Source organism: Muntiacus reevesi, chromosome 9 (genome assembly GCF_963930625.1).
Source record: "Muntiacus reevesi chromosome 9, mMunRee1.1, whole genome shotgun sequence".
NCBI classification, from domain to species: Eukaryota; Metazoa; Chordata; class Mammalia; order Artiodactyla; family Cervidae; genus Muntiacus; species Muntiacus reevesi.
Genome location: NC_089257.1, coordinates 71,213,797 through 71,229,511, shown reverse-complemented (window position 1 = coordinate 71,229,511; position 15,715 = coordinate 71,213,797). Strand labels below are relative to the sequence as shown.

Below are 15,715 nucleotides of genomic sequence, written 5' to 3'. Positions count from 1 at the left end.
ATACATGAAATTAGGTTTCCTAAATACAGCAGATGGAATGGTTCACCCATTTTCCCTCTCTTCTAGGTCCTGTATTGAGGCAAGCTACATTAAAATGTGTGGTTCCCTGAATTTTTCTCTGCATCACAAAATATACCTTTGTAACCTATTAACCATCACAGGTGACTAATTTAATGGCACATAGTAAGAAAGAGTACTTCAGTTCTCTAGTGGAAAGTATACAGGATATTTATATAAGATGTAACAAATATCATATTAGTTTGAGTGTTTATGAAATTGCCCTTCTGTTGAAGACAGAAAAGTAGAATTGATGGGCTTTTCAAATTTGTTACAGTAGTATATGTGAATAAATTAAAGATAATCCCATTAGATATGAGATAAAGTGAACTTACAAAATAATGAAAAGTTATGATAGTGAAAATCGTATAAAGAATATGTTTGTTAAGATAATTTGTGTTCATTTCAGCTCCCCTTGGTTTCCAGTTTCTAGTTCACTAGTAGGTACATATGTCTGAAACTCTGAGTGGGAGTCCCTGGATACACGCAATGAGGCTTCAATTAGCCAAGTCCCAGACCTTCGTAGCACTTTTCACAGCTTGGTCTAGAAATTAATTTCATCTTATTGTCTGGAATAAGCCCTACAATGAATACAGAAATCTGCTGGCGAAGTTGCAATGACTAATAAATGAGCAGTTTGTTTTCCATGTGGAATATTAATTGCCCATGTACTAGAAAACCTCTCATTCAAAATTTGGGCCCATAGCCTGGCACACCCCTAGCACATAATTACTCTCAGTATCAATAAGCACATACTCACCATCTCCCAGGAGTTTCAAAAATCTACTTGGAGCACAGAATATGATAGCCTTTCATTTATCCAGGAGGTCTCTTCCCAACAGATGAACAGCATTTAGAGACAAGAGAAGCATGTTCCTCCAACAGAAGACCTATTTGCTCAGGAACCTTAGGGAAAAACAAGAGGTGGAAGGTTGTCTAGGGTTACCCACAATTTGGATGTTTTTCTGGATACAGGTGAAATGAGAGGGGACAGTAGAAATTGCAGAATATGTGCATGGTTCCAGTTTTGTAAGAAAGGATAGGAAAAGACTAAGACAGGAAAAGAAACATATATAAGGTTTCTCCATGAGGCACCTCCATTAGGTCAATTTTGCTCATTAATAGTTGGCACCACTTGCCAATTCTTTCCTGTCTGCTTTCAGCAGAGCAGTCCCCAGTAGAGGTGGGAAGGCGTCAGAGTTAAGCAACATCCGTTACATCTCCCTCGGTTTCTGGCAGCGTTCCTTTTCCCAGTGTCCAGCCTTCCTACGGTGGTAACATACTGACTTTTCATTGCCAAGTCTTGTCTTATTTGTTGGTAGACCCAGACGTGTTTGCTCCCTGTGTGAATAACTCTCACTAGGCAGGTAGCACTGCATTCTTGAGTTTCTTTTTGTCTTCACCTTTCTCCATTTTCACCCCCAACTAGATTACTGTTGCCAGTACCTAAGTAACTATCTATCCTCTGATGTACAGATACCTTTTCTCTTATAAGTGCTTGAATTCCAGCAACAAAGCTACCACAGAAGTGGAGAGTATTAGTGTCTATTCTAATTCACCCCGGAATCCATCCCCCTTAATTTAGAAAATGCCTCAGTGACCCACTGATGGAATCACTGGGACTCAGGTAGCAGCAGCACTGTGGCTTCTCCCACACCCCGTTTTGCAGAAAGACTTGGAAGCTTGCCATCAGCAGTGAGCATCCGAGGCTCCTGAGCCTCCCGAGTTGCTGGAGAAGGGACCCGCGGCCACAGCACTCCATTCACCAATCATGCCTGTTGCGTCAGTCAAGTGTCCATCCTCACACACGTGCCTGTAAACTGAAACCACGCCACAGAAAACCTTGGCACATGATTGCATATCTTTCCAGGGCACTGGAAGATAACTCTTAAGGTGGATATCAGCTGGAGAAAAGGGTTGTGGTGTCCTCACCAGATCTGATCCACCCAGCAGTACTAAATTCTAAAAAGCATTAGAGTCCCTGGAGCTCCTAAGGGAGAAGGCGGATTCTCTCCACATTTGATGAAAACTAAGTTGGCTTGTGTGGCCCTGTAGTTTCAGGCTCATGTTGCTGTTCTGCAGCCTGACTCCTTTTGTTTCCCCTTCCTTCCAAGTTATCAGGGCAACCATTTGCCAACCTGATGCCTTAATTCTAGGACAGTTTCTTATCCACCTTCTCAGACTCCTTGTTACTTTCTCTTGATCATTTCTGCCTCCCTGGCTACGTTTTGCATGTTGAATGCAGGCAGAGTCTTGGAGGTGGAACCCATTCCAGAACATTCAAGTAAGCTATCCCCAGATCCTAAAACCCTTGGGAATCATCTGTCCCAAAAGCCGTCATCTCCCTCTCCCAGGTCCCACATGAGCAAAGAAGACTGAGGCAGGTAGAAGGGAGCAACCGCAGAGAAGGGTCAAGAACCTGGAGAAAGAGAAAGGTGTTTTCCATTTCTTAATCCCTTCTTTCCATTTTTAAATTCATTCTTACTGGCTGTCCAGTTCATTCTTTCATTTATTTCCTGAGATCCAGAGGTGCTGATAATCCTTTTATTTTAAGTGGGGTTTTTCTAAAAATTGGTGTAAATATACCAATTTGTCTGCTTCAAATGAACCTTCCTCTGGCCACTGCAAAGCAAGATTTTTATAAACATGCCTATTCCAAACATGACAGAGTAAAATAAGCCCTTTAAGAAAGAGACCTACTGGCAGGCTCCTTATATTTTTGTGCACTAAAGGCCCGGTTTAATCACACACAGCCTTCAAGCTGTATTACCCATTTTGCTCAACAGGAACTTAGAATTAGCAGTGACTTTGGCATTTTCCCTGGGAAACCAATCCCACTGAGCCAAAGAAGTCAAAAGGATACTTTATAGCAAACATCCAGGGTCTCCTTCCTAATCAAAAGTGGCCACAAATCTTCTGAGTCACCAACAGGACTTGCTTGTGGTGTAGCATCCTGTTATCAAACTGTTGAAATAACAAATAGAGGCCCATAGGACCATGCCAATTCATAAATAGAGAATTAGCTATTTTTGCTACTAAGCAAAAAAACCCTAAATGCATGCACATATAGCCTGTAAGTGACTACAGAACCATGATGAATTTTCTCCTCTATTTATATGGCAGTAGAACTTCAGTTTGTAAACATCCTACTTTTTTAGTAAACACTCAACAGACAGTTAACTTGCACCGGTAGCTACACTGTGTTCACTCTGACATCCTGTTTTTCATAATTTTCTTTATCGAGATCACTCTGTTTTATAATTCTTTATCAGAGCCTCCTTCAGTGGCCCCTTATAACCAGCACATCCTTCAGCATGCCTCATGAGGTTAGGTCCAGCTCAGTCTCCCCCAGCCCCTCCCAGACTGTGGCAGTCCCTCCTGCAGTTTGCTCATTGTCCTGCTCCCAGGGATGATTCTGGGCCTGGGCAGCTAACAGGGGCTTCCTGGTTAGCATTCATTGCTTTGTCCTGATCCAGAAGGGATTGGCTGGGGAAGTGTTGGACACCCAGGGACCAACTCTACACATCCCCACGCTCCTGTCCCTTTCCCCACCCCAACCACAGAAGAGAAGGAAGACGTTAGCCTGCCCCCATGTGAGAGCTCAGGCTGGCCAATGGCCGAGTGCTTTCAACCCGATTTCAAGGTACCACTGGCTGTGGAATTACTATGTTTGAGAGAAAACACGCTTTCAACTTGCTAATAAAGTACTGCCAAATTGCCCTTCCGAATAGTCATACCAATTTATACTCCCACCTGTAATGTATGAGTTACTTCTGTCACACATCCGTGGCAACATCTGGTGTTTGCAAACTTTATTTCTCCCCATATGATGGGTGTGAAGTGCTGTCTCACTTTGGCTTTAATTTGCATTTCTTCACTGTTGAGCTTTTTTCATTTGTTTGTTGGTCATTTGGGTTTCCTCTCTTGTGAATTCACTGTTTATATCTATTGCCTTAAAAAAAATAAAAGGGGAGGATTACCCTTCTCAATGTACAGGAATACTTTATGTTATTCTGAGTACTAGTCTTTTTATCAATCCTATGTATTGCAAATACCTTCTCCCAGCCTATGGCATTTTTGTTTATGGAATCTTTTTCACAAAGAAGTTTTATGTGTTCAAATGTATCATTCTTTTCCTTGGTAGTAAAAAGAATTTCTCTTTCTTGATATGAATGTCTCCTATAATTTCTTCTAAAAGTTTTACCGTATTTTCATATTTAAATCTTTGATCTATATACAATTTATTTTTATGTGTGGTATGAGGTGAAAGTACAATTTTATTTTTTCCACATAAATAATTGATTGTCCTAGTACCATTTGTTAAATGATCCATATTTTTCTTCATCTATCTGTAATGTCACTTTTATAATTTATACACATGTATGTATGTGTGCGAGAGAGAGATCGTTCTTAGGTTCACTTTTCTGTTCTTTATTTTCTGTTTTTTAATCTTTGCTAATATAACACTGATTGGATTTCTGTAGTTTTATGCAAAAGTACTGATAGCTAGTGGGGAGGTTCCTCCTTTTTCGTTCTTCAGGATTACTTAACTATCCTTGGCCTCTTGTGTTTTCAAATGAACTTTAGGATCAACTTCTCAAGTTTCACAAAAAACCCTTTGAGGATTTTTATTGGGATTTTAGTGTACTAACATTAATTTGAGAATTACCATCTTCATACATTGAGTCTTACCATCCATGAAAATGGGATATTGTTCCTCTCATTTAGGTCTTCTCTTATGCTCTTTAATACAGGTTTTCAATTTTCATTTTCTCTATAGAGCCCTTATAATATCTTTACATTTGTTTAGTTTTTGTTACAATTACAAATAGGGTCATGTCTAAAATTAAAATTTTAAATTGGTTTACAGTATAGAGCAATATTAATCTTTAATATCATTGTCAAAGAACATTGTATGATAGATTCTCAATGTCTGTTGAAATCTGTTCTGTGGCCTAGAGCACAGCCAATTTTATAACTCTTTGTGTGTTCTTGAAAAGATTTTCTCTTTAATTCTGTGCAAGGTTTTGCATTTGTCTAGTAGGGTCAAGCTTGTAATTAATTGTTCACTTGTCTGGATTCTTACTAAATGTATTCTGCTTTACCTGTCTCATAGTATGACTGTGAATTTGTTCATTTCTTCACGTCATCCCATGATCTTTTTCACTCATATGGAGATTGAGTTCACAATTATCATAGCTTCCTTGTGAATTGCTCCCTTTTTACTCTTATGTAATAACTTTTTTATTCCTAGTAATGTTTTGCCTTAAAATATATTTTTCCTGATATTAATAGAGTTTTGCCAGTTTTCTGTTGGTTTATGGTATGAATAACATAGCAGTTAAGGATGTGTTTAGCTGCAACTAGTTTCTTCTTAAACTAATGTTAGGGAGCTATTTGTTCTCAAATAACAAAATCAGAGATAGATGTGGGTCCAGCAGCAGTTGATCAGTCCTACTGCCATTCAGAGTGTGGCAGTAGAATTCATCCTCTTGCTTGGTTCCCCCATGAGGGTTTGTAGGATGGGAGGCAGGGCTGTGGGTAGAGGGGACGGAGTGGATAATGGAAACAATCTTTGTTCTGAGTGTTGCATATGGTATAATACCTGAGTTAGTATCTATAAAATCTATGTTCCATGTTTGTAAGTGGTTTGCTATTTATACACATTTTATGAAAGTTCTTTACTTACAAGATGGAATCTTTCTATAGTACAAGTGACGGTTGCCTTAACCAAATGAATTGACCTGACACAAAATGCTTATGGTCCTCTCTTTAGAGCCAGAAGCAGTGAAACGCTCAAGTCTCAGGACACCAAGTGTCACAGTGACTGGCAAAGCACCATGCACTCAAATCTCAAAGCAGTAATGCAAAGGAAATATATACTTGGCTCTCAGCAAGTTGAGTTTTGTATTGAGGAGTAATTAGTATATATATCCTCACAAGAAAATGCCATCATTTTTTATAGTTTTCAGAAGACTGCTTAAATTTCAGTATTTTCTAGGAAACCTAACATCACTCTGTACCATTTGCTGGGGCATTGCCGAAGCCATCAGGTAACCCTTCTTTCCTAGCAAATGTACTTCAGACTCCCCCTTCCTTTATCCCCTCCTCTGAAACTTTCATTGCATCTGATTTCACCTCTAATCTTGTCCCAAACCATTAGTAGGACAGCTCTGTGGAACACAAACAGTTCCTGTGGTTTGCATTATAGCCTCTGGCACCTACAAAGCAAGTTAGCCTATTTCTGTTTTGTTCTTCAAATATGGTTAACCATATTTAGACAGTTTTAGTGCTTCCCAGAGAACCTCCAGAACAATATATTAATACACCTAATGTTTGATTTGTGTTAAAGGTTAACAGAGCATTTACTTACCTTATTCCATTCAGCCCTCCTTAGCCCAAGAATTAAAGAATTTCTGTCCCATAGATAAGAATGGAGCCTTCAGGGCTAAACCTATAATAAGAATGTAATTATTTCAGTGAAAGTGGGAGACTGTTTCTTTTAAAACATTAGAATAGTGTTACTTTGAATTATTAGGTTTAAGTGCACAAGCAGAGCCCAGTGCTAAGATAAATATTTATTGAATGACCACACTGTTAGTTGGGCATTTTCTTTTAGACACTAAAACTGCTAATCCATTTTGAATGCCCTTTTGTCATTAATCCTTGTCCAACACAATATTGTTAAACAGAAACCAGGTGTCTTTTCACTGAAGGACATGGGAAGTGTTTCTTATATGACCTTAAGCATTGAATTTTTCATTTGAGTGCATGTGTGAATGTGTTTTATGTTAGTCACCTAATAAATTTTGTGCATTACTTAATCACTGGATTGAAATATATGCATAAGAACTCTTGAGAAGGAAAAGTTTTTAGAAACTCTTAAGTATTCTGTTTCCATTGTTTTTACAGCTTTGTTTTCTATGTGATTTCTTTTTTACATTTGACTGAAATTATTCTCACTGTGCTCAGGCCCGATTTTCCCTCTCCTATCAAAAACAGCTTTCTCTTTCTAACTAGTTTACAACTTCTCATTTGAAAACTCACTTTTCTTTATTCTCCACACAATAATCCTAATTCCTTTTTGTTCCTTACAATTTTCCATCCCTTAGTTATTTCATTGTTTCTCTGAGCCATAAAACTCCATCTTAAACTTGAACTTCTTACAACTATTTTAATTATGTTATCATGTCTGTTTACAAATTTGAATTAATGGAGTCAAATTTAGGTTTTGTTGTGATTTTAAGTGTTCTAAAATAATATTTCAGCCATGGAAACAAAGAAGTCTTTTCCTGCCGAGGAATAAAATTAGCAGTGGATTGGTTTTTGGAAAGGGGCCACAAGGATGTCACCGTCTTTGTTCCTGCTTGGAGGAAAGAGCAGTCCCGGCCCGATGCACTTATTACAGGTGAGCCTGTGAGCTTCCGAGCACACCTGAGCCAGCGTCTCTGAATAATCCGTGTGTCTGCCATGATTTACTCAGTCCCTTGGGTGGGACATATTTAGTTTAAAAACTTTCTGGTTATGTTAACTAGAGTAATTCTTGCTACATAAACCATTTTTTTTTTAACTTTGCAACTTTTTAATTCAAATTTTGTAAAAATTCTGACGTTTAGAGACATGCTAGGAGTCAGGAGGCCTAGATTCAAATTCCAGCTGTGCCAGGTACTGTCCATGGCGCTTGGAGCAGCACACTGACCCTTCTGGGCTCCAGCTTTCTCATCTACGGTATGAAACTGGGCAATAACCAAAGACCCTGATGCTGGGAAAGACTGAAGGCAGGAAGAGAAGGGGACCACAGAGGATGAGATGGTTGGATGGCATCACTGACTCAATGGACATGAGTTTGAACTCCAGGAGATAGTGAAGGACAGGGAAGTCTGGGCATGCTGCAGTCCACGGGATCACAAAGAGTCAGACACAACTTAGCGACTGAACAACAACAGTGACTACAGATCAGAAAAGACCCTTGGGTCATGCTGTCTGGTGTCAAGTAGAGGAAATGATTCAATCCCAATATTTTGCATTATCTTGTAATTTTTAAATGTATGAGTTTCAGGCCGAGGTGTCCCCTGTAACTGTTAATTATTGTTGGTTGCTCAACATTTTGCTCAGGTCAGTGGTTCTCAAACAGCATTCAACCCTTCCTGCCCCTTTCTGCACCTAACATTAACAAAACTGAGGAACCCGTGTGAAGGAAGCTACACTATTCAAATAAAAAACCAGTGGAGTGACCACCCACCATGTAGATGGTTATTTTAGGACTTTATTTTTCTCTATAATTATTAAATTATCATTAAATTAGAATAAGGACCCATAGACAAGTTATGATGGAGCCCAGAGTCATGGAATCAGACCCTAGCCTATATAAACTGTAAAATGGGAAGGGTGGGCATAATTCAATCAGCAGTACCAAGACAGTGGATAACTCTTTGGAAAAAATATGCATATTTAGATCCTTATCTTATACCATATAACAATAAATTACAGATGGTTGAAGAATTAATTGTCAAAAATCTCCATCAGAGATTATAAATAGTCTTTGAATGACTGGGTAAGACCTTCCTAAATTTAAAAGTTTTAGAAGAAATTATGATGGGAAAGATAGGTTTAATTGGATCAAACATCTGTATTTGAGGAAATTTTCTTGAAAATAAGCAAGAAAAATACAACAAATAAAGAATCCACATCCATAACATAAAAAAAACTCTTACACATTGATAAAAACAGTATATTTGGAAGAATGCAAATGCCAAGAGGGGGAAAATGTTCAACCTCATTAGTAAATAAAGAAATGCAAATTTAAATGACTTTTTTTTTAACCCATCAAATTAGCAGAGATTAAAAACTTGATAATACTCAGTGCCTGGAGGGAGTTACTTGTACACTGCTATGGAAACATAGATGTTACAACCTTACTGGAAAAGTTTGGTCTTAAAATGTTAATACTTTAATCTGCTAGTCCCCCTTCTAGGAATAATGCCCCAGAAAATAAACAAAGGTATAGGGAAAAATTTTTGACCACAAAGACATCCAGTGCAATATTACTTATAATAGAAAAAAATGGAAATAAACCATACATTAATTAGAAAAATGGCTCAGTATTATATCTATATAATAAAATATGTAGTATTAGAATATTTAGGCAGAATTTTTAATAATCTCAGGAAATGCTTTTACTTTAAGGCAGGTTTTGTTATTTTATGGGTGTGTGCACATATATGTACATACATAATACACACAAATATAGAAGAAAAAACATACATGAAAAATGGTTAGAAGGAAATATGCCAAAATATTAACAGTAATTACCTCTGGGTCATGTCTTATGAAGTCTTATTTTCTCCCTGCTTCTTAGTACTTTTTCTTTCCCAGTTTTTGACAGGAAACTATAATGCATTAATAATCAGGGGGGAGATAAACTGAAAAAGCAATATTTAAACATGTAAATGAAAGCTTCTTGAGTGTGAAAGGAATATGAGATCCAAAAGAAGAGAAAATGGTAATACTCAGAGTGAGATGTGGCTGAGTTTAATCTTTAAGATACTAGCACATCAGGTCTCTGGAACTCATCAGTATGCAGTTTACTTTGTAAAATGTGTACCACTATTGTCAGAAGTTGTTAGGTGTTTTCTCCTCCAGGTAACAATTCTCTTGACTAAAACCATCAACAAGATAATAACTGGTAAGTTGAACAGTCCAGTCTTTTTTCACTATACCAAAAAAAGAAACTTGATAAGAAATATTTATGCCAAGCTAGATGACTTACAAGCTTAAATAAAGATTTCCAGGGGAAATATCAACAACTTCAAATATGCACATGATACCACCCTGATGGCAGAAAGCAGAGAGGAACTGAAAAGCCTCTTGATGAAGGTGAAAGAAGAGAGTGAAAAAGCTGACTTAAAATTCAACATTCAAAAAGTGAAGATCATGGCATCCAGTCCTATCACTTCATGGCAAATAGATGGGTAAAAAGTGGAAACAGTGACAGACTTTATTTTCTTGGGCCCCAAAATCACTGTAGACGATAACTGCAGCCATGACATTATGAGATGCTTGCTCCTTGGAAGAAAAGCTATGACAAACCTGGACAGTGTATTAAAAAGGAGAGACATCATTTTGCCAACAAAGGTCCATATAGTCAAAGCTATAGTTTTTCCTATAGTCATGTACAGATGTGAGAGTTGGACCATAAAGAAGGCTGAGCGCTGAGGAATTGATGCTTTCAAATTGTGGTGCTAGAGAAGACTATTGAGAGTCCCTTAGACAGCAAGGAGATCAAATTAGTCAATCCTAATGGAAATCAACCCTGAATATTCATTGGAATGACTGATGCTGCAGCTCCAATACTTTGGCCACCTGTTGCAAAGAGCTGACTCATTGGAAAAGACCCTGATGCTGGGAAGGACTGAGGGAAGAGGGAGAAGGGGGAGACAAGAGGATGAGATAGTTGAATGGCATCACTGACTCAATGGACATGATTTTGAGCAAACTCTGGGAGAAAGTGAACGAGAGGGAAGCCTGATGTGCTGCAGTCCATGTGGTCACAAAGAATCAGACACAACTTAATGACTGAAACAACAGCAAGAAATATCATAAAGTTTTCAGATACAGATTCACTCTGACTCTTTAGCTAGGCTTCTACTGACTGAACAAATACTAAACAAGTGAGCACAAGTGTGTTATCAAGTACTGTGCTAGGAACTAGAAATTCAATTAACTTACCAGCTAGACTGAATTCATATTTATTTAAGTTAGGACTATTTAACATAATTAATTATCACTAATTATCTTCCTAATTAGTGTTCTTTTAACCTTATTAGCTGGTAAAGAAATTCAAATTAAGCAAGATGGTGATGACTGTTAGGCTACGTCTTACTCCTCTGGTCACTTCCAGGATCCAGGCATACCCTACATGAGTAAACACTCCCACAGATAAAGGGCCGTGGATTATGCATGAGCAGTGCATAAACTGGACAGTGAATAAACTGGAACACCTCTGAATACACATCTTTAAGTAGCTTCCATATTCCTTTCACAGTCGTTTATTGAGTATTCTTATGCCGAGTGCTGATGATGAGTTCACTGATAGATGTCGAGGGGTGTCTCAATGTTTGTAGGGAGCACACACAATAACTATCATATGGAAAATCTGTGGCTGAAACTGGGCTTTTAATTTTTTTTGGTTTTCTGTCATTTTCAAAAGAGATGAATAATTACATGCATCTGTTAGTTGAAGGACACAGTGCTTATTGAGAGTTGTTAAACACTGTGCTGGGTGCTTTTACACATGATAACTCATTGACTCCTCACAGCCTACAAATTGCATTTGAGAACGTAAAGAAGCAGGCTCCGTAAGACTACAATTGCCAGATAGAGAGTGGCAGAACCCAAGATTCATCCATGAGTTACGAACTCTTAACACTCAGACTTCTACTTCTCTGCTGCTTTTCTAAACCAGAGTTCTGGTCCTGAACTCATCTTGCCTGGGACATCATGAAATCTACATGCCAAGCTGGCCCATGTCACTCTCCATCCCTTACACTCTGCTCATACTTCCCTTGTGGCAATTACAAACCCGGCTTGCCCAGTCTATGTGCTTGTCCAACCCAATAAATGAGGCTTCCTTGAGGAGAGAATGTTCTTCATGTTGGATGTCACTGACATTTAGCACAGCACATACCATAGAATAGGCTTGTAGTGATTATCCACTGAAAAGAGAAATTTTTCAGATATCAGTAACTCCAGTTAGTAAGCACTGAGGAGAAGTGAGCCTTTTTAAAAAAAATATTATGACGTCTGTCAGCTCATACCCAGCACTTTGTGCGAGAATTTACAATGGTGGGAAGTCTGGGAGTGAAAGAGCTAAATTAGGAAGAAGGCGTGGTGAGTAGACAGTTTTATCATTAATCAAAATATGAGCTCTGCTACCTTTAAAAAAACAAAAACAAACAATAAAACCCCAGAGCACTAACAAGTCAGTGGCGTTAGAAAATGCTGAAAGAGTATGCCAACCAGGGAGAAAATGAGCATTCCCTGCCTGTCCATTCTTAATCAATGGCTGTTTTCCCCACATAATTGCTTCTGATTTCTTCCTCAGTCCAGCCCCACCAGATGGCTGGCCTTTGTGAGCACCTGTCTCAGCAGGAAAGGACACAGAACACAGAACGGCCTCGTCCAGAACAGCACTTGTGACTTCACTGCCTCCTTGCTCTTTGAAACTTCTGCATCTGAATACCCTTCCCTTTGCTACCTCGACCTCTTTACTTCGCACACTCCGCCATCATCTCATCTACTAGTTAGAAAAACAGCACTACAAAATAAACATGGGGGAAAGAATCCGTTGCTCAGACGTGGACCCACCACAACTGCTTTGCTAGGACAATGTCGTGCCAGGGATGTGTGAGAAGCTAGTTCACTGTGTATGGCTCGTGGCTCCAGCTATCAAAGAAAAGCTTTATGTGATGAAAATCAGACTTTGCTCAGTCATGTTTCAGTTTTATACTTTTTTTTTTTAAGTTTTAAACTTTCCATGTTTTTCAGGTTCACTTGTTTTGGCTTTTTTTAAACCTTTTTTTAACTGAAAATCCCGAAGGAAAACTGTTACTGGGAGCTACAAATTTGCTCCATCTACAAACTGTAAATCATAATCCCTAATTAAATGGGTGCATGCATCCAGTTCATGTTACAAAAACTGACTTTGTATGAAAGTTGTGAGATGTGTTTTGTATGTATTTATTACTAAAAACCCTACCCTGATTATTCTTACAGATCAAGAAATCCTACGTAAATTAGAGAAGGAAAAAATCCTGGTGTTCACACCATCGCGGCGAGTGCAGGGGAGGCGAGTGGTGTGCTATGATGACAGGTTCATCGTGAAACTGGCCTTTGAGTCGGATGGTATAATTGTGTCCAATGATAACTACAGGGATTTGGCAAATGAGAAACCAGAATGGAAAAAGTTCATAGATGAGCGATTATTAATGTACTCATTTGTCAATGACAAGTAAGTAAAACCACTTACAGTAACACTGCTACCCTGCAAATCTGAGGATCCCTGGCAGCAGGCTACAGGCTTATCTTTTTGCCACTGACCAGACCTAAGACAGTGTTTTCCAACCACCGATGTCCCCACTCATCCTCAGTGGGAGTCAGGAAACGCAGAGTCCTGCCTCAGGAGGCCCTGTGTGAGATGCAGGCTACCCTGAGTGACTGACATGCAGAGGCTGGCCACCTTCAGAGGATGCAAGTGCAGAACACACTGACCCACCAGGACACTGCCTTTCAAAATCTAGTTTAGAGTATCGAGAGCTTTTTAAAATATATTATTTTTTTTGAAATATTGTAGCAATGATTCATGATTTGTTCATGATTAAATCAATAATGGACACATGACATGCACAAAGATGTCAGGTCAACTGGATTTGCCAACATGGGGGAAAAGCACACCAGTTGATAATCAAAAATGAAAATTAAATCTACAAAGAGTATATTTTTCACCCATTTAATTCACAAAATTTAAAAATATATTTTTGTATATGCCTTATGCTATTATCACTGGAGAAGGAAATGGCAACCCACTCCAGTACTCTTGCCTGGAAAATCCCATGGACTGAGGAGCCTGGTAGGCCGCAGTCCATGGGGTTGCAAAGAGTTGGACACGACTGAGCGACTTCACTTCACTTCACTTCACTTCACTATGCTATTAAAGGCATAATGCAACTGATAAGTTTGGGTATGGTTTAGCAGAAATCTTAAAAATACCCTTTCAAAACAATGGTCTCATTTTTTGGAATATATAATAAGGGAAAAAAGAAGATCAAAAATGTTCACTTCGGTATATTCATAATTGCAAGAATTCAAAGACCACTAAAGGTACAACAGAAATCAGTAACATTGCAGTACATCTCCTAGTGGAATATTATTCAGCTATTCAGAAACATGGACAAATATTTATTAAAAAGCAAAGTATAAAATTGCATTTGTGCTTGTAAAGTGTTATGTGCATAGAGAAAAATAACTAAAATGCAACACATAATGGGAAATAATTATATTAAGACTGTAGGATTGAGTGAGTTTGTCTTCCATTTTTAATCTTTTAATATTACCATATTGTATGTATAATAATAGTAAACATCATAGTTGCTCAATAGTATTACTCAGGCATGTTAACACATGAGTTGACACATTATTCACATTTTGCAGGTAAACATGTGGTTTATTTCATGTTCAGTAACATAACAAGTAATAGAACTGCTCAGCCATAACCTCTTGACAGTATTCATGCCATGAATTCTTGCTTCCATTGGACAGTCGATCTAAAATAATGTTTATTTCCTTAAGATCTTTTCTATCTCAGCTAAGAAGTAACCTTGTTATAGTGGGAAGAGAATGAATGTGGAGTTGGACAAATCGAATCTTGGTTATGCCATGTGAACTAAGATAAAAATACTTAGTTCATCTGAACCTAAGTTAGAAAAGTGTACTCACCTGTGAAATGGAACTAATTCTTCAAGGGATTATTGCTGGGATGAGATGCAGCGATGTGTGCAGGGCATCTGACGCATGCTAGGGGTCTGGGTCATTTCAGTCTTCCTGATCCTCTCTCCCACCTCTCCCTTCTGCCCTTCAGCTGCTTCTCCTGGCTCCCACCTGCCTCATATTGCTTCGCAAGATTAATGTTCTTAAAGCCTGTCCTAAAATCCCATTGTGATCGTTTTCTTAAGTCCTTACAAAATTCCATGAGAAAAGGAAGAATTAATTAGAACATGCTAGGCCCAAAACTTGTTTGAATTAAAACAAATACAAGTTCAGCTTGAAACATTTTAATTTTGTTTTCTTTAAGAAAACTTTTTGTACTGATTTTTTTTTATCCTATAAATGTGGAATCAAAATTTCAAAATAAATAATTTAGGGTGAATATTCTTTACACTCTGTCTTTAGAACTAAATTGTCAACCTTCTACTTAGATTTAATTTTGTATTATGTCCATGACAGGTTCATGCCCCCGGATGACCCTCTTGGCAGACATGGCCCAAGCCTGGATAATTTTCTAAGGAAGAAACCTATTGTTCCTGAACACAAAAAGCAGCCTTGTCCGTATGGTAACTTTCTTTATAGTATCTAATAAATGCCTTTAAGTAGCTCAAATGGTAAAGAATCTGCCTGCAGTGCAGGAGACCCGGGTTCAATCCCCAGGTCAGGAAGATCTCCCAGAGAAGGGAATGACCACCCATTCCAGTATTCTTGCCTGGAAAATGCCCCGGACAGAGAAGCCTAGTGGGCTACAGTCTATGGGGTCACAAAGAGTCGGACACACTGAGTGACTACACTTTCAGTTTTTTCACTTTAGAGCACAATATTAAATGTTTGTTATTAAAAATAAACATTTAAAATTTTGGATGGCATGTAGTATGTGGTTCTTTTGAATGTAATTAAATTTTTAAAAAATAGTTCTTTTTACCTAGTTGGGTTCAGTGTATATGCATTTTCTCTGAATTAAAGCACTGTTCTAAAAACTCAGATAATTCTACATGAAGTTAGTTTTCAGGTAGATAAAAACTTGAAGTTCTTCCATCTAGCTGCACATCAGATTAGAGTGGCTTTATCACATCACAGCAGCACATTTTGCTCTGCAAAACAGAATGTCCTACCT

At 38.3% G+C, this 15,715-nt stretch overlaps 1 protein-coding gene across 5 annotated transcripts in view; it reads left to right on the top strand.

Annotated features, from left to right (window-relative positions):
• ZC3H12C (zinc finger CCCH-type containing 12C) overlaps window positions 1–15,715 on the top strand; it is a 64,071-nt gene that overhangs the window by 45,741 nt on the left and 2,615 nt on the right. For all 5 annotated transcript variants that reach the window (XM_065944129.1, XM_065944127.1, XM_065944131.1 and 2 more), the window contains 3 exons: window positions 7,326–7,465; window positions 12,832–13,066; window positions 15,058–15,164. In XM_065944129.1, the coding sequence (XP_065800201.1) occupies window positions 7,326–7,465; window positions 12,832–13,066; window positions 15,058–15,164 (482 nt within the window). The remainder of the gene's footprint in view (window positions 1–7,325; window positions 7,466–12,831; window positions 13,067–15,057; window positions 15,165–15,715) is intronic.